At 34.6% G+C, this 24,668-nt stretch overlaps 2 protein-coding genes across 4 annotated transcripts; both read left to right on the forward strand.

Moving 5' to 3' along the window:
- Window positions 1–264: 264 nt before the first annotated feature.
- Window positions 265–5,986, forward strand: LOC110619935 (mRNA-decapping enzyme-like protein). Of its 2 annotated transcripts, XM_021763457.2 has the most exons (10): window positions 265–615; window positions 741–781; window positions 930–979; window positions 1,266–1,410; window positions 2,594–2,650; window positions 3,202–3,325; window positions 4,059–4,529; window positions 4,774–4,784; window positions 4,881–4,954; window positions 5,408–5,497. In XM_021763457.2, exons 1-9 carry the CDS (start codon window positions 457–459, stop codon window positions 4,888–4,890), a joined length of 1,068 nt encoding a protein of 355 aa, XP_021619149.1. In that variant the 5' UTR covers window positions 265–456; the 3' UTR covers window positions 4,891–4,954; window positions 5,408–5,497. The 2 variants fall into 2 exon arrangements, with proteins under 2 accessions (XP_021619149.1, XP_021619148.1); XM_021763456.2 differs by lacking the exons at window positions 4,774–4,784; window positions 4,881–4,954 and having other exon boundaries at window positions 278–615; window positions 5,408–5,986.
- A 1,207-nt stretch (window positions 5,987–7,193) lies between these two features.
- LOC110620458 lies at window positions 7,194–24,009 on the forward strand. Of its 2 annotated transcripts, XM_043958724.1 has the most exons (18): window positions 7,197–7,494; window positions 8,367–8,859; window positions 9,813–9,904; window positions 10,370–10,534; window positions 10,639–11,032; window positions 12,318–12,436; window positions 12,508–12,580; window positions 12,658–12,878; window positions 13,296–13,340; window positions 13,822–13,912; window positions 17,074–17,262; window positions 17,929–18,032; window positions 18,146–18,227; window positions 19,267–19,416; window positions 19,955–20,080; window positions 21,136–21,306; window positions 23,395–23,454; window positions 23,542–24,009. In XM_043958724.1, the coding sequence occupies exons 1-18, from the start codon at window positions 7,448–7,450 to the stop codon at window positions 23,653–23,655; spliced, it is 2,736 nt and encodes a 911-aa protein (XP_043814659.1). In that variant the 5' UTR covers window positions 7,197–7,447; the 3' UTR covers window positions 23,656–24,009. The 2 variants fall into 2 exon arrangements, with proteins under 2 accessions (XP_043814660.1, XP_043814659.1); XM_043958725.1 differs by lacking the exons at window positions 18,146–18,227; window positions 19,267–19,416; window positions 19,955–20,080; ... (1 more) ...; window positions 23,395–23,454; window positions 23,542–24,009 and having other exon boundaries at window positions 7,194–7,494; window positions 17,620–17,987.
- The last annotated feature ends 659 nt before the right edge of the window (window positions 24,010–24,668 follow it).

Genomic DNA, 24,668 nt, shown 5'->3' on the forward strand with positions numbered 1-24,668 from the left:
CAATGATAATTATAAAACTATATATGATTTTAATTTCATGTAATGATATTTTAAATTAAAAAAATAAATTTTTACATTTTAAATCAAATAATTGATAAAAAATTAATTAAATTAAATTAAATTATTAATTTCAGGAGAAATCTTTTTCAGACTTCGCTTAGAAGCAGCTTGGTTCATACTCTTTACTCGATCTGATCCTTTGGCCTAAAAACCACTTTAAGCAATAAAGCAGCAAACCAGCTGAACGAGGAAGTAAATAACCACGCTGTAGAAGGCCATTTTCGTCTTTTCGTAAATAAGTTGCCTGCTCTACTCCACCCTCCTCACTACACCGGAACATTTTTCCTTCACGCTCATAAAAGTCACCTAGCTCCTCTCTAACAATTTTCCCGGGAAAAGCAGTTGGGAAAATTCTCAGTCAGGTAGGGCTTGGGGCTTCCGTTACGAATCATAAAAATGTCTCAGACGGGAAAATTGATGCCGAATCTGGATCAGCAGAGCACTAAGATGCTCAATCTGACAGTTCTTCAGAGAATCGATCCCTTCATTGAAGAGATTCTGATCACGGCCGCCCATGTCACTTTCTATGAGTTTAATATTGAGAGCAACCAGTGGGTAGGTTCTATGATTCTTTGCTTTCTCGCTCCGTTTTGCTAATGAACTCATTCTAGATTTCAGTTTACGTTTTATTATTCTGATTTGTCTCTTTCTTTTTTGAATAATTATTTTGCGGTTATCAGAGTAGGAAGGACGTTGAGGGATCTCTGTTTGTTGTTAAGAGGTACTCGCTGTTTGACTCTGATTCTTTGTGTGTGTGGGATATTTATGTATATATATGTATAAGCTTTTTAGAAATTAATGAATACGATTCGATGTTGCTTGAACTAGGCTGATCTTGTGTCGTATTCTTTTTTTAATTGTTGTTGAAGGAATACTCAACCCCGGTTTCAGTTCATTGTAATGAATCGGCGAAATACAGGTGTGGATAAATATTAATTTTGAAGACGATGCTTTTTAAATTTTGATATTAGAGCTCTTCAATGCGGACTTAGTTCATACTGCTTTATGCCCATTGTGAAGCATATGTGTAGCCATTTTATACAAGATATCATTTCAATGGTTTTCCTTTGTTTATTCTGTAAGAGTTGAATACTTCTCTATATGTGAACTAAAATTTTGGTGCATGGAATGTGTGCTTTCGTATGTGGTTACTTGTATGTATCATCAAATTGTTGAAATATTTTATCTCTCTTTTGTACGCACAGAAAACTTAGTAGAGAATCTATTGGGAGATTTTGAGTATGAAGTTCAAGTGCCATACTTATTGTATCGAAATGCAGCCCAAGAAGTTAATGGTATTTGGTTTTACAATTCTCGTGAATGTGAGGAAGTTGCGAATCTCTTTAGTAGGTATGTTACTTTGTTATTTAACATATTTAGATTTAACTTTTAATTTGAACATGCTAAACGTGTAATAGTATTGGGTGGGTGAGGAACTATGTGTATGAACCTGAAGACTTTGGTAACTAGTTAAGGTTATAAATTTTCCATGTTAGAATTTAGAGAATTTTGTAGGCAAGAGAGGAGTGTATGTAGATATTTTTCAATTATGTTAGCAGATGTGATTACTTTTGAAAAATTAATTTGTAGATATACATTCCTTACTAAAATAAAAGAAGACTGATCATTTCACTTTTCTTAATTAGAATATTGATGATGATGTGAATTCATTAGTGGAATACATTATTTGGTTTTCAGCCTCTCATGTTATACGATCAGTCAATAGTGGTGGCGTGTTGGAGTGTGATTTGTGTATTAAAAGGTTATTTTTTTGGCCTTATTTGTGTCCTATTTTTCTACTTTTTTTTTGAGAAAAAAATAGTGTTGTAACAGTAGAAGTTGTGGATGGTTCTTTTCCATTGAGACTGGAGATTCACTTTTTTTTTTAAAAATTTTTTTTTTTGTGTTTTCGTTCAGAAGTTGTTCGAGTTGGCTGTTTATGAATATATTATAGATGTTAAAACTAAGTGTCCTTTCAATTGCTTTTAATTGTTTGGTTGTGTTGGTTTTGCACTCTTTTGCCTAATGAAGTTATCTTATTCTTATCTATGATAGTTATGTGCTGTTTTGATTTCACAAGTGGTATGGCTGTTGAGATTTTTGGGTTTCCCACTCCTTGAATAAATGCAATTTTTGCATTCTTCTTTTATATCTCATTGTGTATTATAGTTTTTCACAATGCCTTGGGTTAATATTCTCTGTTAAAGTTGCATTACATGATAGTTTTTTTATTTTTATTGTTGATTGAGCAGTATTGATGATATGATGTTGTATTAGTTTTGAATTTATCTTATGTTAGATGTATTTCTACCTTATACTAGAACAAAAGATTAAAATTAGCTAGCATCTATTACTTTGTTAATTTTCACAATACATGCAATATCAAAGCTAATACAGCCTAAATGCTATTTAATCAAATAAAAAAGGGCAAAATATCAAAATAAAATGCTGTTACTATGTGGCTTGGTTGCAAGTTTACATTAATATTGGTGATTGGATTTAAATGTTACCATTTAATGCTTTCTTTTTACAGGATACTTAATGCCTATGCAAAGGTTCCTCCAAAGCCAAAGGTGTCTTCAAGCAATGGGTAATAATTTTTTAGAATATATTCAAAGCAAGATTATATACATCACGAAGGTTGATTATTATGGTATATGAAACACGCATGCTGATGCATATGCCTATATGCTTGTGCTCACTTGCTGTTTTACTTTTCTGCCTTTACAGTATGATTTTAAGGATACTTAATGGATGGTAAATGTAAAGTTATGGAATATAAATCAAACTCTACAGTTGAGAAGCACTGTAGGATTGTCAATTGGAAACTGTTTTTTTTTTTTTTTTTAATTTATTTTACCTTGCCAGCTCATATTTACTCTCTTTTTTCTGTTTTACTTTTAATTTTTTTTTGGAAAGTTAGTTTTAATGTTTATTTTTATTTTTACTGGATTCCAAACTTCCTTTCCCTTTTTTTTTTCAAGACTTTTTTTTTTTTCAATTATTACAGATTCACAAATCATCAAATGGAATGACTGTAATTGTCGATATCCTTCTTGTAATCTTTATTTTACCAATTGAGCAAACTTGCATAAATGGGGTTTGACCTTTTCTGCCTGTTACTCAAACCATATATTGTAGTGAATTTGAGGAGCTTGAAGCAGTTCCAAGCATGTCAGTAATTGAAGGTCCATTGGAGCCTTCATCAACTGTCTCTGCTGCCACTGATGGTCCAGAAGATTCTTCATTTGAGAATTTCTTTAGTGTATGTGCCTCTAGCCCACTATGTTTCCAAGATTCTTCATTGACAATCTAGTTTTTTCTCAATTCACTATTTTGGTTGTAAACTGATTGCATAATTTAATGTTTTCTACTGGAAACTTTCAATCTCATGCCTAATTATGTTGTTATTATTTAATTTTTAATATAACTATTACTATTATATATTGGCAATTTAGGAAGGATTGTAATTAATATTCAGAACCAAGAATCATGTTTTTACTTGGTAACACGTGAATGTAATCTTTAGTTATTCTGGTGATCCTTGGTGCTTGCTCTGAGTTGGAAAGTTCACCCTGGATTAGTGTCATATGACGTGGTATAAAATATGCCCTCTACTAGAATTGATATGATTGTAGTAGGTAAATATTAATCCTGACTTCATGAGATTGATAGACAGCTCCTTTTATCTAATAAAGGAAGAGGGTTACAAAAGCAGTAGCATGAACTTTAAATCATCAGCTATCAGCTTATATAATTAAAAAGTGGAGCTGCAGTGGAATTGCTTAAGTTGTCAAAAAGTACTTTATGATTTGCATTATGTTGTGTGGCATGTAATTGTTTAGGATTTGTATGCTTTCGGCATGAAAAGAGTTATATAAAACAGTTGAACACATACTTATGGTGCTGTTAGTCTTATTTTTGTATCTTTTCTCTACATGGCTGTTGCTGTGTCCATCATGTTTCTAGCTTAAGAAGTTTCATTGCTATTGTTGCAGGTGGCTATGAACATTGGAAGCAGTGCCCCTAATTTAGGAAATTCAAGACAGTCTTATCATTCTTCAGCCACTGTCCCATTGTCCTCCCAGACACCTAATATTGTGTCCCTTCCTTCACAAACTCCACAAGTACCATCTCTTCCTCTTTCATCTATGCCTACTTCAGTCACCATCCACAACACTCCTGATTCAGTCAGCAATAGCAATCGAGTTACTAATCTTGTAAAGCCTTCTTCATTTTTTACTCCGCCTTCTTCTGCATTGATGGTTCCGGCTCCACTTATCTCTTCACCTCTGCCTACTGCTCCTGCACTTCATTCTCCCCTAAATCTGCAACGCCCATATGGCATCCCAGTGCTTCAACCCTTTCCACCTCCCAATCCACCGCCATCTTTGACTCCTAGTTCTCCTACCACTGTACCTGTTATTCACAGAGACAAAGTCCGTGATGCACTTTTGATGCTTGTTCAGGTATTCCCCCCCTCTCTCTCTTGTTTCTCTATTCTGAGATTTCCTATCTTAATAGACCAACCCATTTTTCTTTTGCATCCATCTTTTCTTCAAGTGGTGAAAACAGAAAATCAGGGATCTTATTATGCTTTCTTGCTCAGATTATGCTATTGATGCTTGTCAACAGGAAATGCATTTAATTATCTTATGCATATATAATTGGCGGTTAGTTGAATAATTTTAAAGTCAATATTTTCTTTATCAGGATTCAGGAAGGTAGATGTCATGCAGGCTAAATAGAAGATTGTTTCTATCAGATCAAATTGTGTGAATATCTCTATTGATGGCTTGATGCACTCTTTTGCTTATCAGAAATTTGTGATGATGAGCTTGCTATTAGCCCAGTGGTTATCCACATCATAGATAAATGGGACAAGTCTGATATGGTAATTCTTTGACATACATGAAAAAGTTTCCTAGACTTGTTGAGTGGATCTGGACAGTGATGAATTGATCTTTGCTACTTTTTCATCCATGAAAAGGTCGCTGAGAATTGCTTCTAGGATGCAGTCATTGAATTTTATAAGCCTTTGACATCAACTAGTTCCAGTTCAGGCAATCAACTTAGATTTTATTCTTTCTCTGGAGCAATTAACTTGGGAAGGAAGTGTGAGACTTTGGACTTGGGAGCAGTCATGGTCCCTTCAATCCCAACCTTTGGTTGAAATTTGAGAAAGAGGAGAGAAATAGGATGCGTGAACTAATGAATTAAAACAGTACTTCTAGAGTGTTACCCTGAGTATTAAAATTGTTTGGATGCTTACTGTAAAGTGGTCTGATCCTCTTGATTGTGGATTTTTAATAGTTGAATATGCATTAACCTCGACTTTCTTTTGTAGGATGATCGATTCATTGACATGTTTTATCAAGCAATGCTGAAGGTGCATCATTCTTAAGGTACTGGAGGGATGCAGCAGCCATTCCGTCGGCAGATCTGACTGAGTACAAAATGCATGCTTGTAACTTGAGTTTGGTGTACAGCTCTACTTCATAGAAAAAAATGGTGGCATACCTCCCTGTAATGATCTTGTTCATATTTGCTGTAAAGTTGCAAAGGTGGATTTAGAGTCTGGGTTGGTTCAGTATTCTAGCGTCTCCCATGCAGTGGAATGTTGTAGCAGTAGAAATAGAAGTTTCAGAGTCTCAACTCAAGAAAGTCATTGGAAGTTTTCAGGTTCTGTAGGATTGTACCAGTTGGGTCCAAACCAGTTAAGGAATTAGGGACAATGTGTAAGAAATGTCAATCTCGGCTCTCTCTCTCTCTCCCTCCCCACACATCCCCCCCACCCCCCACCCCCTCCCCCCCCCACACACCCCACACCCTCCCCCCCCCCCCCCCCAAAAAAAAAAAAAAAAAAAACTTATTGTTATTTGTTTTTACATAATATATAAACTCCGGAAGGTCCCTTGATTTGGAAGGAGGTCTTTGAAAAAGAAGGATGGAATTTTATTTAGGTCACTGATGGTCATAGCATTGGAATTTGAATGATTTTCAAAGTTTGTGAAATCAATTTGTGACTTGATGCGATCTCAGCATTTTAAGCTTTAGCTTATTACTTAAAGATGGCTAATATTGTTAAATGTGATTTGGAAGGATACTGTTTTGTTGTGAGATTGCCTTTATTCTGGCAGTTCTTGAGTCTGGATAGTTTATTCTTTGTTGTTGCCCGCGAGTTCAACATAGAAATTACTTGTTTAGTTGATGGAAGGGAACATGTTATTGGACCAGCTGATCATATGGATCTTACAGGTGGTTTCAGGTTCTGACCAAGAGAGTTCTGGAATGCTCAATTAAATGGATTTCGAACTATTCATAATAATGCAATTACTTTTCCTCTCTCACAATACCATAGGAGAAACAAACAAGAAGTTACCAATACTGTGAGAATTGAGAGATTTTGATTTGAAAAAATAAGAGAGGATTGCTAACGTCCTTAGTACTGTTATTACTAGGACCGAGCAATATTCGGTTTAAATCGAAAAAACTGATCGAATTGAATTAATTTTAAAATTCAGTTCGGTTTTTTATTCATTTTAGTTCGATTTGATTTTTAATTTTAAAAATTTCGGTTATTTCGGTTCGGTTTGATTTTGATCAGAAAAAAATTAAAAAAATCGAATCGAACCGATTTAGTGATAATAATATGTTATTTTCAATAATATAGAAAAATTAAATCATATTAGCATTAAAATATTTTAATTAAATTTTAAAATATTACAAATCAAGTGTAAAAAATAAAAAAAGTATTAAAAATCGAAACCGATCAATCCGAATCGAATCGAACCGAATCAGATCGGTTCGGTTCGATTCGGTTTCTGACCAAAATCTATTCGGTTCGGTTTTTATAAATACTAACATTTCGATTTTTGATTTATTCAGTTCGATTTGATTTTAAATCGAACTGACCGAATGCTCACCCTAGTTATTACATCTTAAATCTGAGGAGAATCGATGAAATTTACTCCGCGGTTTTGGGTCAGAAAATCGACTATGGGCTTATTGACCGAGACAATAATCGCCCGACCCAGATAACATTTTACAGTTTTACATTTACACGGTGGAATGGAATGTCGTTTTGAGACGGGGTAGTCTAGTCTGGTGGCTACCACTCATCCGCCATCACCATTCACCAGTTTCCAATTCACCACGTCTGTTATGTGATTGCTTCTGTCTCCACGTAAACGGATAAACCCTCACCGCCACGTCACCTTCTGCTGCAACCCACAGATACCAAAAAAAAAAGGAAAACAAATGAGAGAGAGAAACAAACGCAGCAGTGTCTTCCTCCATTAGCTTCACTCTTATTTTTCTGCTATTTCACTTGATTTTCCTGCGGCCAATCGCTAGATTTTCCCTTTCAATTCCTCACCATTTTTACATGTTTACGGCAGTTAAGTTGCAGCATCACAACTTCATATCTTCAAGGTCCTCTATTCTATATCCTCTATTATATTTATGGTTGCAGGATTGTTAGGGTTCCTGGAGTCAATTGCTATTTCTTTTTTCTTCCTCTTCTTCTTTGGATGCTATGAAACGGGAGGGTATGAGAAGGAAAATTAATACTTCAAGGATTTTTTTTTCTATCGCCGATATTTTGCTTTCGGTTCTCGGTGCATGTCAACTGCTAAACAAAATAACATTTCATGAATACGTTTACTAGTTGTAGCTATCTTGCTTGGAATATATTAACCAACGAGAATCAACACTAAGTTGCTGGAATTGTTAATTTCTTCTGCGATTGTCGCGATGATTTTTCTTGTGTGTGTGTTGTTTTGTACCATTTGGAAATTCTGAAATTTGGTTTCGTTATCTTCATGTGGAATTTTGAAATTCTAAAATCATACATTTTTTTCCCTTTTTTAAGTTTCTGTTTTATCTAATATGTTTTGTTTGGAGGGTAATTTGTTAATTTCTATGAGAGCATGTCTAAATTTGAGCACTTGGGATCAGGCAACTGCCCATCTTTCACGATTAGTGATTACAAATATACTATTCCATCCTCATTGCTTTTGCATTGAGGTTTTAGTGTGTTTGCTGCTGGTTCTTCTTTACATATGAGGATTTGCTTGTTAGCTTCTGGGGTAAAAATTGGAAGTAAGAAAATCAATTAGGAAATGTAAAAGGAACAAATGAATGGTGCTGCAATTTATCATCTGGAAATTGGGGTTTGTTACCCTTGTTAGACTTTGCTGCAGCATTGTGTGACAGCTCTTTGGCTCACAACTTCTGTGGAATGTCATGATTTTTCCAATTCAGTTTTTAGAGTTTATATTTGATTTTGTATTTGCAAATTGCAGATCTTTGAATCCATGCCTTTCTCAAAATTCAATTGGACCACACGTTTCCTGCAAAAGAATGGGACACTTGGATTACATATTGAGCACTTGGGGTAATTCACAGAAAAGATGCCTTATGAGGCTTGCTTTTCTGGGGAATGACTACCACAGATTTGATCATCGATTTTCTGTATATAGGAATACAAATGTGACCTATTGTAAATCTAGAAGGGCAGGGCACCTTTTTCGCTTCGCAACCGCAGATGATGGTGTAACTGTTAATGGAAGTCCCTCAGCAAGTACCAGTTCTAATGTAGAGGAACTGAGAGTCAAACTCAATCAGTCACTGCAAAGTGAAGATTATGGTGATAGACTTGTTCAATCTTTACATGATGCAGCTAGGGTTTTTGAGCTGGCGATTAAAGGACAGGGTTTACTTTCAAAATTATCCTGGTTTTCAACAGGTTGGCTTGGTGTAGACAGGAATGCATGGGTGAAAACACTGTCTTACCAGGTTGATTATCATTCTTAAAAGGAAAACAATAAATTGTTGGATATTTTTTAGCAGACATGCTATTTTATCTTTCCTAGTCCCTGTATTGAAAAGCAACGCATACACAAAGTCAGCATAATGAAGTATTATGTTATCATGTTTTTAATGTACATGGATTCAAAATCATCTTCAATTGTCATGAACACAAAAATCTAATTTATTTGTGTGATGCTAATCCTGTAATGTTATTTGGCTTTGTATGGAATTTTACAGTCAAAGCATATAGGTGACCCTTATTTCATTATTTTAACAAACAGAACAGTGGTGATAAACATTTATTTTTAACATAATGTGATGTTCTCACAAGCAGAATTGCTAGCTTTACCAATTGCACATTACTACTGGTACTGTTACTGTTGCTGGTCTTGGCTGTACCATTGCCTTATTTGTCCTGCTGCATTTTCCCAGTGCAATTATGTGCGAGGCCATAGTCAGTATTATCAGCCATATCCTCACAATGAATGTGACTGTAGTTACAATGAGAACAACTCTTGTAAATCTTCTTCTACTGTGGTTTTTACCACTTCGACCTTTATGATTGTAATAATTTAGTTAGTCATCATTAATGGATCTTAACATAATTAATCTAATATTTAAAGTTCTTGCCATTTTCATCTAACCTTAATGGTTTCTTTTTGTGTATTTTATTCTATTCAGTTCCTTAAAAATTTATTTGAAGCCTTTTTTGAGGCTTGCCTTGTGGCGATGACTCTGTAGATGATAAGGGTTCATTTTTCATTTTCACTGCTAATTACTGCACCGTTTACCAAAATTTCTTCAATGTGTGTGCATTTTTGTATATGTGCTTGTATTTATATAGCAAGTGAACTTTTGGAGAAAAATATTTTGATTCTGAGTTAAGTATTTTAGCACAAATGTCATTTCGGCCATCTCATATTTCATGAATTTCTCAGGCTTCTGTGTATTCTCTACTGCAAGCGGCGTGTGAGATTTCAACCCGGGGTGAAGGAAGAGATAGGGACGTAAACATGTTTGTCAAAAAGAGGTATTAGATAACATACATTTTCATTCAAAATCACTTCTGTTGCTTATTTGTATTGAAGCTTCTAAAATCTTGTCAACTCCACTGCTCTGTTTTCTATTCAAGATATTATCTTATATAGTCGATAACATTAATTTATGTGTATGTACACCAAGTAACTTTTGTGAGTTTGAAGAATCACCCACCCCCTCTTGGTTTCTCTATAATATTTTCTTGCAAAATCATTTTGTAACTAATATGAATTTCGAGATAAGTTTCGTGATTCATGGTGGATGGAGACTGTTTGATTGAACTCAAATTTTCATATATGTAGTTCTGCGCTGTTTAAATGTAGGTTCTATATGTCATTTTACATATATGCTTCCAAAAAATCTTTGGTGGCATAGTTGTCTCTTCCGAATGATGGTTTTTAATTTATACTGATATATCGGTGTCACTTTTCTGCCTGTTTAACAATTTTTAATGCAGTTTATTGCGACAATCTGCTCCCTTGGAGAGCTTGATGAGGGAAAAGCTTTCTTTGAAGCATCCTGAGGCTTATGAATGGTTTTGGTCTGAGCAAGTCCCATCAGTGGTGGCATCATTTGTTAATTATTTTGAAGGAGACCCACGCTTTACTTCTGCTACTGCTGTGTATGCTTCTATTCTCTGTTATTGCACCTTGACACTGTCCCTTAAATGTTTCGTAACAAATTTCAGAACCGCATGGAAGTAAATTTACTCTGATTTTCTTTCAGGTTGAGTAAAGGCATGTCCTTGGATTCGGGCAGTGGAAGTGATGTTGCACTCCTCTTGCTTGCACTGAGTTGTATTGCTGCAATCACAAAACTTGGTGCCACAAAGGTTTCTTGCCCACAATTCTTTTCAATGATCTCAGATATAACTGGCAAATTGATGGACATGCTTGTTGATCTCGTTCCCATACGCCAAGCTTATCATTATATAAGGGATATTGGCCTACACAGAGAATTTCTTGTCCATTTTGGTCCCCGAGCTGCTGCATGCAGAGTGAAGAATGATTGTAGTTCAGAAGAGGTCATTTTCTGGGTTAATCTTATAGAGAAGCAGCTGCAACAAGCTATAGATAGGGAGAGAATATGGTCAAGACTAACAACATCTGAAAGCATTGAGGTTAGTGCTAAAGCAACTGATGGCCATTGCCTGAACATGGTCCTACTGAAATGAGGTCCTGGGAACGATATTTTTCAAACTTTATCAGTTTTGCATGAAGTTGCTGCCTCTATTGGTCAGATTTGCATTACTATGTTTACGTTCACCTTATTTCTGTTTTCAGCAAATACTCTTTAATAAGGGTTTCTGGATATGTGCATTTAAAGATGAAGTGTGAGCTTTAAAGTGTACAGCATCAGTCTCATAACTCTTAGTAACACATATTATGTTGTGATGGGAAGAGTTGCAGAAAGGGGGAAAAAAGGAAAAAGAAAAACTAAACACAGTTACATGTTTTATTGGTTTGGTAGAACATTAGGATAGAATACGACAAGGGAAAAAGGATAAAGATGAATTAAAAAATTGTTTACCAGTTTCTGAGAAAAGAAAAATGCATTATATTTGACACACAACACAGTACGTTCACCTGCCACTCTAATGTGTGTTTAATTAACCCCATAAGCTATGTTACATGGACCCACATATGGGCACTCAGAAATGAGTGCATATCTCTATGTTTGACTTGTCAACTTTATAAATATGAAATATGGGGATGTGGATCTAAGTTTTGACACTGTGCTTGGATATGTTATGTTATATAAAATAAACTAGAATTAAAAATATAAAGTTATATAGTAATAATTATATAATCTAAATAGATGATCAAATTAGAACCAAATACATCATTCAAAATACAACCAGGTAACTATTTTTTTATCGAAATATGTGCTCTTTATCTTGAGAGAAAAGAATGCTTTATTAACTATTGCATAAATATGTCACTCAAGTGTCTGAATGCACGAAAATGTGTCAGACACATAATGTCGTATTCCATGAAGTGTCGTGTGGACATGGTTATGGTATGGCAAAATGAAGAGTCAGAGTATTAGAGACCATAAGTAGCTAGCCTTTTGTTGTTCTATTAATTTTGAATTGTTGCAATATTATTTATTCTTGTTATTTGGGCTCTCTAAGAAAGAAAAGTTTGCTTAGTAATTTAGTATGCAATGGAAACAACTTAGCTTCAAAATGACCACTTGCTGAAGTTTAAGTACAGGCAGTATAAGCATATTAGTTGAGGCCTGTTCAATGTACATATTAGAAATTGATCTGTAACTACATTTCAGTAAATATGCATATCAATTTTTAAACCTAGAAAACTATTTATTGTGGCTATTAGAACTTCAATTGATAAATAAAATCTCAATAATGCTGAGGTTGTACTAAGGGATTCTTCTAACTGCAGGTTTTGGAGAAGGATTTGGCTATTTTTGGATTCTTTATTGCATTAGGAAGAACTTCACGGTCCTTTCTTTCTGCAAATGGATTTGATGTCATAGATGACCCTATTGAAGGCTTCATTAGGTAGTTGACTCATTTTTCCCCCTAAAAATATTTTGCCCATTAGCAACTCATTTGATTGGACTTATTTGCAGGTACCTTATTGGGGGTAGTGTGCTGTACTATCCTCAGCTTTCATCTATAAGTTCATACCAATTGTATGTAGAGGTCAGCATGTATATTTATTACCTTCAAACAAATCTGTTGTGGTTAATTTGAAATAGTCACAACATGCTTTTCTACAGGTAGTTTGTGAAGAGCTGGACTGGCTTCCTTTCTATCCAGGAAATTTTAGCAATCCAAAACCGGTGCATGGCCATGGAAAAAAGCGACAAGGTCCTCCGAATGCTGAAGCTATCCCTCATGTATTAGATGTCTGCTCTTATTGGATGCAGAGCTTTATTAAATACAGCAAATGGCTGGAGAACCCTTCCCATGTTAAGGCAGCGCGGTTCTTGTCCAGGGGGTAATTTAACTAACTTCCGTTGCATATCTGTATAAATTTTAGGGGTGGGGGATTGGACAAATGAAAAAAAAAATTAATAGAATGCCACTTGTCACTCTTTGGTGAACTTGTTTAAGAGGCCAACTTTATACATCATTAAAAATCTCCACTATCAAATCTTAAACGTTATAACAATTAAATATTTATAAAAAATATTTAAGGATAATGACCAAGAGTTTTCATAAATATTGCAAGAGATGTTCTTAATATTTAGACTTTTTACTTTTTTTTTTCTAAATTTATATATTGTATTATATTATTCATTTACTAATAATTTTTTAAATAAAAATATCAGCGCAACCCGTAGGTAAGTGTCTAGTTGTGCAAATATGAGGTGAGTCATTAAGTTGAATGATTGGTTTTTTCAACATTGTCTAGGCACAACAAATTAATGGAGTGCGTGGAAGAAATGGGGATAGCACGGTAAGCTACTGAAGAAAAAATCTTAATGCTTTCTCTCTCATGCTTGCTCATGCACGCTCATGCACATAGGAGTAAACTTGTCTTATGGATGTGGTGCACATGTTTTTAGTGGCAAAAGTTTGATATATCAAGATAACATGAGAAAGCTAAAATTTTCTAGATGTTACTAACTTACTATTGATTCCATGGGTACCTGAAAGTAATCAACAGTGGGATTTGCTCAAATTTCATTTTAAGCTACATTTTGTAGTGACATTTTCAGACATTTAATTCACATTTGTATGCAACTGTACATCATTTCCCCCTTCAAACATTCATTCCATCTTTTTTTTTTTTAATAAGAAAATAATGATGGTGTAGAATCTTAGTGAAGAAATGTTAGATGTCACTTTTAATTTGCGTGGTATGTGCTTATTTTCTATAATAATTTGCTTGAACCTATTAGCCATAGCAAATTACGATTAAAGAAAGTATGTTGCAGGAAAATGACAGAAAGCAATAACAATGTTGCTGATAGAACAGGATCTGGAATTTTTTCACCAATAGCCAAAGAGATGGATTCTTTTGACAAGGTTTGCCCCTCCCCTTTAAACTGAAGTTCACTCCAAATCCAAACTGTACAAATTTTCTTGTTGATGTTGGAACGCTAAACATGTGGCTTTGCCTTATCACTTTTTGGGTAAATAGTGAACATGTTTACCATGATGGCTGTACTTTTACTGTTTGCTTGCTTTGTGTGGTTCTCAATGTTAACCTAACATTTTTATCCTCGTTAGTTACAAATTGATGATAAAAATTTAAGATAACTTGGGAGTGAAATACTTTGCAATTATAAAGGAAAAAAATATATGTATACTCTTCACAATTGGATGAACATTTTCTTTTTTCTTTTCTTTTTTTTTTTTAAAACCAACAGTAGTGTATTGAAGATATTTCTTTTGGGGTAGGGAGGGGAAGATTAACTGGGGAAGTTGATAAACTATACATATTAAAACTGGGGGAATCGTAGAAGAAAACTACTAGTACCCCCTTTGTCTAGGCAATTATACCTGAAATTGTATATCTAAAGCAGGAAGTCATCACATCCTAAAGGACTTGAAAGTGTGAAGTTTTAAGAAAGAAAGTAACGAGGAGAAAAGGAAGAGATCATTTCTATTAATTTCTGTTGTTTTCATATTACGTTGAACTTCATATTTATAATAGAAGATGCATGATATATATGGAATGCTATCAATAAATCATCTAAGATTTTGCTAATCAATCTCACGATTTTCTCATAATCATAAGATTATTCAATGAGACATATCTCATCAATTAAGGAAAATCTTAATTTGACACTCTTCCTTATGAGGTTTTTGCTGAAGTCATGAAATTATTATCAAACACTCTTTTATTTCTCGCATTTCCTTTTCTTTTTAATACCATGTGAAAATTAAGAAAGGTAGAGATTTCAAGAAAAATATCTTGGAGTCCAACCCATAACTTTGAGACTCAATCTACAAGGAGAAAGTAAGCTTTAGGACTCAAACCCTCCGCTGCAAAGAAGGAAGAGTAAAGAAAGAATCATCAAAATGCTTAATTACTAGAAAAAGAATAATTAATGCACAATACAATGAAAATTCCCAACAAAACAATACAAGAAGAGGAAAAGTAAGCTAGGACTTCAAACCCAACTTTGAAACTATGAAGAAGGAAACAGGAATTTTTATGTGGGATGAAAGGAAAAAGGAGGCCCATAATTTTAAAGCTCTGATACCATGTGAAGTTCGAAGAAAGATAGTAAGGAGGAGAAGAGGAAGGAAGAGAGGATAGAGAAAGGCAAAACACAAAAGAGTATTTCTCGAAAGGCGAAACACTTGTGTTATTTTCATACCTTAATACTCAGATTCGTGATATTTCCTTGCCATACTCGTGTCGAGACGATACAAGATACGATATGAATTATGAATCTGATTTACCTTCATGAATTTGGACTCGCCTAGTAGAGAGACCATATGAAGAGGGTGCTTATCAAAATGCTTGGGCATGCATTTTGATCCACTGAAATAGTGGATTCGAATATCTATTTCATTTTTTTAATATTTCCTTTCCGTGGAAACAAGTAAGTCTAGAAATATGAAAGCAAAAGCTTAATAATAAAAAAATAATCAAAGAATAAGCAATGCAAGGAGCAGTGATGCAAAAGGAGGAGAAGGAGAGGCATATGTGTAAATGATGCCCTGGGAAATCAAATTGTCTTTTCCTTTTTGCAGGCTTAAATGAATCCTTGGAAATTGGACAACCTTTTCATTCTCTACTTTATACGGTTTAGGTGGCAGGCATGCCAGGATTCACGTGTGAACAAATTTTTTACTTTTGTTTCTCTATCTTAATTTTTGTAGTGACCTATGAAGAAACTGTGTCAACGGACTGCGAAATCTTAATTTTAGGATAACTATTAGGAAATGTTAAATATTATTAATTTTTAACTATTAGCATTATATTATTATTAAATCTTGAAATGTGTATTATGTTAAAAAAATAATCATATTGATTAATTTTAATGAAAATATTAATCCATGCAGACAATAATTATGATGGCAATTTTATTTATTCTATTTTATTTTTATTTATATAATGTATGCAAGCATTCGTGTCTAGAATTTGATCCATATTTCCATAATTCTATTTCACAAATTTACAAATCTGACACATGGATTTGTATCCATTTCCGACATCTATACTTGAGCCTAAGTAACATAGTTTTCGTATTACATAGAAGTGGAACTCCATATTTATAATGGAAGGTACATGATATATATGAATTCTATCAATGAATCATAAATCACTTCTAAGGTTTTGCTAATTAATCTCATAATTTTCTCATAAGCATGAGATTTTTCAATGAGACATATCCCATTAATTAAGGAAAAATCTGATTAATTCCAACAGAAAGAAAAGGGAAGCTTCAGAATCTACTCTGTCTTTCTATATGCATGTATATGTATAGAATTACAACTGTATTGAGTATGTAACTGCTGCTTCAATTTAAGTTATTTCAAAATTCTAGGGTGGTTAATGCTTTTCCGCAGGACTGGTAATGCAATTCCTTGACCAATTTATCCTGCCAAATACTGTACCATTGGATCAGAGATAGATAAGATGCTCACAAGCAGACCTGCATACTATGTCTCGACAATCCCATGTGGGAACCTCTCATAACCAATAACAACATTTATCGACTGAGGAAATCTGTAGGCGCAAATGCACAGAATTTCTTGGACAAGAATAATTGTGCAAGTTGAACGTTATGTGGTCATTTCCAAAGTTCTCTTCTTATCCTCAATGGATATCCCACTTTGTTGATGCAAGTATTGATAATTGATACTATTGAAGTGGCATCCCTACAGATAACCTGGATGGAATTTTTTCCCTAAACGGAGGAAAAATGAGCATTAGGGTATAAACCTGATATAGTGAATAGTACAATGACTTTGGCTGGTAATCAGATCTGGATGTTTTAATTGTTGATATACATTTCTTGGAGGCAAACTCACATGGGGAGTGACGGATAAAAGTTAGCCAAAAAGTTAAAGACACAAGGGAGATTAAGCCCTACCAATGCAATAAGATTGATGAGGCTATTTTTCATATTTGTTTAGCTGTAGAAATAGCTTTATCCTCCCCATTTGTCTGCTTTGAATTTTGGAATTTGTTGAATGGCTGCTTACTGTGCCATACCTTTTGGTGTTAGGCATTGGAGAGTGTTGAAGAATCTATGATAAGACTAGAAAAGTTACTTCAGGAGCTGCATGTATCAAGCGCTAATTCTGGAAAAGAGCAATTAAAAGCTGCTTGTTCTGATCTTGAGAAAATAAGGAAACTTAAGAAAGAGGCTGAATTTCTGGAGGCATCTTTCAGAGCAAAAGCTGCTTCCCTTCAGGTGACTTCCCCTCCCCCCTCCCTCTTTTCATTCCAGCATTTTATGGAACATGTAATCGCATATTGATTACCGTTGTGCGCACTTCCTTTGACTCATGGTTGTGTGTACTTGTAGTTGTGTCTCCATATACACATGTATGCATATAGGTAGGCATGTGCCCCTCAAGTTAGCATATTTTACGTTTCTAAATTATGGTTTTATCATTTTGTAAACATGGTTTTGTGGTTTTGATTGAAGCTTGCTTAATGACTGTGTTAGGTTATTACTAACAGTTTGGTTGTATTGTTTCTGTTAGTAATATGGAGGCACTACACATTTCCTCTTATTTCAATTCCTCAGCTTTATTGTTTCTGTTAGTAATATGGAGGCACTACACATTTCCTCTTATTTCAATTCCTCAGCTTTGGAAAAATCCAAATAGGGAAGTAAACTTTCCTGCATGTTTTAGGGTGGTGCTGGTTTCTTTCTTTCTTCCTCCTTTTTTTCGAATCAGCTAATATAATATGTTATATTGTTTAATTTGAAAGAGTGTAAACCAATTCATTTTGCTTCTTTTTTTCTTTCAGTATCTTTGCAATTCAGTGCCCATAATACAATGGTTCTGATCTTTGTTAAAGTTTGTTAATGGTCTTGGTACTTACTGACACTTTGGTACTAATCTTCAAGGGTGATGATGAAAGTAATTCGCCGTCTTCTGTTAGTGAGCAGCAAGCATACTTAAAAGGGAAAAGAAGGAATATTGCCAAGATGAGATTGGATAGGACTAACAGGTATGTGATTTGCTGTCAGTGTGAGCTGTTTTTGCCAATAGTTTGATTTGTTTTATGCTAACATATCCACCTTCTCTATCTCTCTCTCTCTCTCTTTCATTTTGTTTTGCCAGTAAATCTAGAGGAGTGTGGAACTTCTTTGTGCGCTTTCAAACCAAGAAGTCTGATCCTGACCTCACAGTGACAGATGGATCTGTATGCACTTCCTTCATAATGTGCTTATTAATTATTTAAGCATCTAATCTTCTAACTTACCTTAATAATTCTCATTTCTCCATCAAATACATTTAACAAATCCTTAACATCAAAACATTATGATATGCAATTCCTTGAGCATAAGCAACAGATTGACACCAATTGAAGTAATTACTACATATGCCTACATGAGGGCATAAGTCTATATCACCCTTGTCTGTTCTAGAAATTCATTAGAAATACGATGGACTAGGCTATGTTGCTCAATCAGTAGTTGAATTCCTTCATGCAGCCAGTTTCTAAAATGTGCTCTTCCTATAATAACACTATGTTTCATAATGTAATCGGAATGGTAGGTCTCGTCAGTCTCTTGTTTGCCCATTATGTTCAATCAATAGGTTAAGCTTTACTCTGTGCAGCGCTTTGGAAAACTGTTGAGTTAAAACAGATGTCAATAATGTTGTGTCAAGGCTATGCAATTTGTTCCTCAAGTTCAAGTGTGAGCTTGATGGCAATATTATTCCTCCTGTGGCACATACAACTATTAGAAATTTTTTACAGTCCTACAAATTCACCTGGGTTGATATCCTACTTGTTTATGCAGAACTGCTGATTATTTCTGTTTTGCTTATTGTTAAGTAATAAGTTTTAATTTGTTGTTATGATGTTCTGATATAAGTAAATTATATGCTGTTGTTTGGTGTTCCGCATGTGCATAATCAAATACTGAAGTCTGGCTTCTATGCTGATGGAATTGAGCAGTATAATTAGTTGTTTTATACAAGCGATAGAACTCACTGAACTAAAAATACAATAACTTCAATTGATATGTGGTTGTATTCTGTTAGCTCTGGCTTTTAGTTCTGGCTTTTAGTTCTCTGTCCTGTGGAATGGATTAACTTTGCTTATATAATTGAACGATTTGCCTGTTTTGATTGCATGGAATGAATTCCAGGAGTTGAAGTAGATATTTTGCTGTTGGAAATTAGTATACTTCATTGTAATGGAAGATCATGTACTATAAGTTTGGTGAATGCAGGGGGATGAACACATTGGGCAGAATACTTCGAATGCAGGTGTTACAGAGTCAGAATCAAATGACATCCTCCGTTTCGAACTTCTAAGGAATGAGCTAATTGAACTAGAAAAAAGGGTCCAAAGAAGCACTGATCAATCTGAAAATGAAGAGGTGCAGCTCATGCTTTTGACCACTATCTATATGATACTGTGATATTGGTTATCTCTTGCATACAAGAAGTTCCGTGACACTTTGAATAATTTTGATAACCAAGATTATTCTTTTGCACAATATTGGTAACAAATTTGGAACATTGTTAACTGGCCTTGTGTTTGTGATGTTCCAGTTAAGGCTACTGGAAAAGTGATGACCTTTTTATCCATCTTATTTTCTCGCTAGTGATATAAATTCTTTTTTTGTCCCCCTTAACTAAATTCTTTTCTTGACCAAAAAAGGTAATAAATAAATAAAAGAACTGTTGCTTTCTGTACTTCTATACAAACAATTATCGAGATCATTTACTTGTCACCAGACTTGATCATAATCTGGACCTTGCGCCTAATTGCTTAAGAAGTTTTGCCAGACTTCAGATGGATCCCCTTAAAAGGATATCAATTATTTAATTCAAGCTAGTACATGATCAGGTTTATTTACACATGCGGTTGCTCGTGGCAACATTTCTAATTAGTTAGATGTGCTTCTTTTTCAGGACTCTAAAGAGACTGATGACACTGCTAATTACCATGATGATGCTGGAAGTGCTCAATTGGTCCAAGTTCAAAAGAAAGAAAATGTCATTGCAAAATCATTGGACAAGTTGAAGGAAACTAGCACGGTATGAGGAGGACTTCCATTTATAAATAGTTAGTATAGTATTGTGAGTTTGTGACCGTGGCTTCAAGCCTATGCTATTGCTGGGTTAAATATTAGGTTCAGTTCATCTGTTCTTTTTACATTGTATCTCTTCCTGAATTGCTAGAATCTGGTGGCTGGTTAATTTGAAGGCTGGATGAATAAAAAATTCATAATTTCAAGTTCAATTGCATGACCTCTCTTCTGAGAGTAAAATTTACAAAAACTTTTATACCTATCCCTTTAATTCTGATATGTCTGTTATTATCTTTTTAAGCTCCAATGAAAAATCATTTTTAGATTTAATTTATTCATGCTTCATGTTGCGTCAGCTTGAAATTTGAATGCCTTGCAGTTTGTTAATATAATGAGAATCAATTGACTTGAATAAGGTGATAGCATAAAATGAAATTTCGTATAAAAAAAGAAAATTAAATGCATGAACGATGAGGCCCAACTCCAGCTATCAACTCTCTCTCTCTCTCTCTCACACGCGCGCTGTTGCAGTTTTTGGACTTGAAGATGCTATACTGTTATGGTCTGTTCTCAATAGTCTATTCTGGTAGGTCCTTTTTGGGGAAAGGTTCAATAGTCAATACACTTGTAGCCAAATTATGGCAACTACCTAACAATCTTTATCTCATTTATAACTTTGTATTTATGGCTCTTCTTGTTGACCTCTTGTTCATGCGACTTCTCTTCCTTAAAAGAAAAAACTAAAAGGATGAAAAAGAAGGCCATTTATCTTTATCTCTTGTTTATTCATATAAGTACATGTAGGGACAATAGGCACTTGTTCAACAAATTACTCTTAATTTCTTTTGAGTTATTGTTAGAAATATCACTACAACTTAATTTTCTTTCTGCCAATTGATGTTTCAAATGTCTTTTTTTTTTTTTTTGGGGGGGGGGGGGGGGGGTGGGGTGGAGGAATTCTTGTCCACCTTACTACAATAAGGTATATAATGTATTATTCAGGTTTCCAACAATATTCTTTTTGTTGAGTTCTCAGTCAGAATATCTGGTAAAAATGAGCAGGATGTCTTGCAAGGAACTCAGCTTCTAGCTATTGATGTTGCTGCTGCAATGGGGTTGCTGAGGAGAGTCTTGATTGGAGATGAGATAACAGAAAAAGAAAAAAAGGTTCTCCAGAGAACACTGACAGATTTGGCTTCAGTTGTTCCTATTGGTATTCTAATGCTTCTTCCAGTAAGTGCAAGCATAGACATTTAATCGTCAATGTATCACTGTATTTCACAATTCTCATACCCATGTTTTTATTAAATACATGCTGACTCATTTGCTTCTAAACTTCACATCCCAACGTTGACATGGTTTATCACTTCCGTTTAAAATCAAAAGGACTGATTTTTTTCCCCAAATTTCTGGATTATATTTAGTAAATCAGTTGGCAGTCGGAACAAGTGCATCATGAAGAAATTATGCTTTTTTATGCTCTTGAATTTGTAGTCTATTCACTCTTGAAGGACAGGAAAATAAAAGCAGGGGATATCAAAATGCTAATTTTCTCAAGTTCTCTTATCTCTTCTTATATATGCCTATGCTATCTCCTGTGTTCACGCATGATGAAACACTCATGCACTTCTAAGAAGGGTTATGCATCATTCAATGAACGCATGCCTAACACCCCTTTGCACATGTCAGACAGTCAGGCACCTATGCCTGGACAATTTCTTTTGTGTATCAGATGCAAAAGAAGACACGAAGTGTCACTCTTAAGTATGTATTAGGTGCATTTTAATATCATAAAAAGAAATTTTCTTCACTAAAATTAAGAGACTGAACTTTTTATTGTGAACTATTAGGGCAATAAGCTTGTTGATGGATAGTTTTAGTTTTGTCATTATAATTACGTAATTAAATGTTTCCTTAGGTCCCATGTTAGAACTAACTTTGTTTCTTTTTGGCTAGAATAGACTTTTTTTGCAGGTAGACTTATCTTTTCTTTTTCTTGTTGGCTAGAATTTTTTTAGGGTAAATTACAGTTTAATTCCTGAGTTATAGCATAATTAACGGATCGGTCCCTCTACTTTTAAAACCGAGCACTTAAATCCTTAAATTTTCAGTCCGTTCAAATCAAAAGTCTTTTCATCCATAAAATCTATTAGTCAACTAATTTAATATGGTAAAAAGAGAGATATTACCCTTCCACACTTAATTTCTCTCTTTTTCATCTTTCTCAACCAAAAACTCCAGATGCGCAAATGTAGCTATTTCTTTTCTATTTTACACTATTTCAATTTTCTTTTTCCTTTGCACAATTCCAATATTTGATCTATTCACAGATCTCCCTCATCCCTCCTTCTCTTAGCTCACGTCTTCCTTCTCTTTGCAATCATACTCCACAGTCAACCGTGCTCCAGTCGACCTCTACAACTGCCATTACCTAGGTTTAATCATCCTCTAATACCTTGCAAGGTGAATTCTCATGAGTTGCAAATTAGAGTTCTTGAGGTTTTGATCGATAAATCAATCTTTTTATGGGTGTGTCCATATGGGTTTGATGAATATGGGTGTAATGGACTTAAATTTTATAAATCTATCTTTGAATCATTTGCTCCTCATAATCACTTATTTTATTGTTGAATCTAGACATAATGAGTTGGGCTCTCTTAATCTCTGATAGAATCATATAAATTTGGACTTTATGAATCTGTAATAAATTTGTTGAGTGTGATTTAAACACTTGAGAAATTTTTTAATTTTCATTTGTATTTGTAAGAATGAAATTTTATCTATATTCATGTTTTTCCTTCTAATTTTTCTTGTTAATATGTGATATTAATTAATGAGTTTAAACAAATAGTTTTGGCAAAGTTAGGAACAATGAAAGCTCATTGGTAAGTGTTTAAAATTTGTTGAATATTCAGTTTTAAATTGTCACAATTATAAAAGCAAAATAGACATTTTAATCTTGCATAATGGTAACCTTTTAAAGAAAATGGATGGAAGGACGACTTGTTGGATGGATTGAAAACTGAGGGATTTAAGTGTTCGATTTTAAAAATAGAATGATCGATCTGTTAATTATACTATAATTCAGAGACTAAAGTATAATTTATTTTTTTTTTATCATGTTAATTTCATCATGATAAAACGTTGTTATTGTTTATAATGCAACTTACGATTCTGAAGGGAAAGTGAGTGGATTAGATAAAAATCTTCCAAATGATTTCACATATACATTCTTAAAATCTTCAATGTATTTCAGTGCTACATTCTATAATTATGATTTATTTCTTCTACTTGATTGAAGGAACATTTTATCTCCTGCAGGTTACTGCTGTTGGACATGCAGCTATGTTGGCAGCTATCCAGCGCTATGTGCCAGCTTTGGTCTGTGTTTCTAACCATAATACTCTCATTTAAATTATCATAAGAGTGTCAAGTCTCTTACTATCGAGTCAAATCTTATGCTCGCAGATCCCTTCCACTTATGGACCAGAAAGGTTGGAGCTCTTGAGGCAGCTTGAGAAAGTGAGAGAAATGGAAACCAGTGAAGCTGATGCCAATGAGAATGAAAAGGAATTAGCCTAGTTAGAGGCAGCCAAACAATATTACAGAACTTGCAATGCAAGCAACCAAGAAATTGTCCATTTTGCTTTTCTGTCCAGGTAATATCACTTGGTTTTGAATCCCATTGACAGTAAATGAGCATATAGAATTTCATTCCATACATCTGGTATACCCGGCAAGCACCAGTGGCTGCAGTCTTGGGGAGCAGGAACTGGAGTGCCTAGCTCGCGGTGGACTGAAGGGTGACCATCAAACCTGAACTGTGTCAGATGTGTGATGTTTAAATACTTTGCTATTTCTGTATTCCAATTCCATTTGTTTAAATATATCAGAAATAAATTGATTATTCACTGGCTCAGGTTCCAGATTCGTATAGTTTGTTTCCGGTTTCATATCCACGTCACATCGACCCACTCCCAGTATTTCATGTCCCATTCCTGCAGTTTCACTCATTAAAACTTGGAAAGACAATCTATGCTTAGGCTTTGAATAGCTAAGATACCCTAACTCTCTCTTCCCTTTTCCTGAAAGTTGAGAATACTGACCTGTAATGTACAGGAGAGAAGCTACGAAAGAAATTGCGACTTATAGAGGATCTAAATTCTGTATTGCCCAGGGCTTCCATGTTTGCAGAGATCTCTGAAATGCCTCCATCGCAGTCGTCGACGTATTTACTTTTCCTCCATCCTCAAAATAGCAGCCCCTGACCACACACAAAAAAATGTACAATTAGTTAATTCAACATTCGTATATTATATATAAATCCCAGGTAGGAGGAAGGAACAGAAGCTCATAATTGATTGTTTTATCTTCATTCCACCAATGGCCTCCACTGAAAACCAGAATATCTGCTCCCACCCACTTTCTGGAGAACCAATGCAATGGGTTTACTTTAAGAGTCATTTTAACTTGAGTAGAATTGAGTGGGGGGCGACCAATGACTGCTAGGAAGGGGACCCTGTAGTATTCGACAGTGAGATTGTATTCACTGAAAAGCATAGAGAGGAAGCCCTTGTGTTGAGTTATGGGTTTTC

Source organism: Manihot esculenta, chromosome 8 (assembly GCF_001659605.2).
Source record: "Manihot esculenta cultivar AM560-2 chromosome 8, M.esculenta_v8, whole genome shotgun sequence".
NCBI classification, from domain to species: domain Eukaryota; kingdom Viridiplantae; phylum Streptophyta; class Magnoliopsida; order Malpighiales; family Euphorbiaceae; genus Manihot; species Manihot esculenta.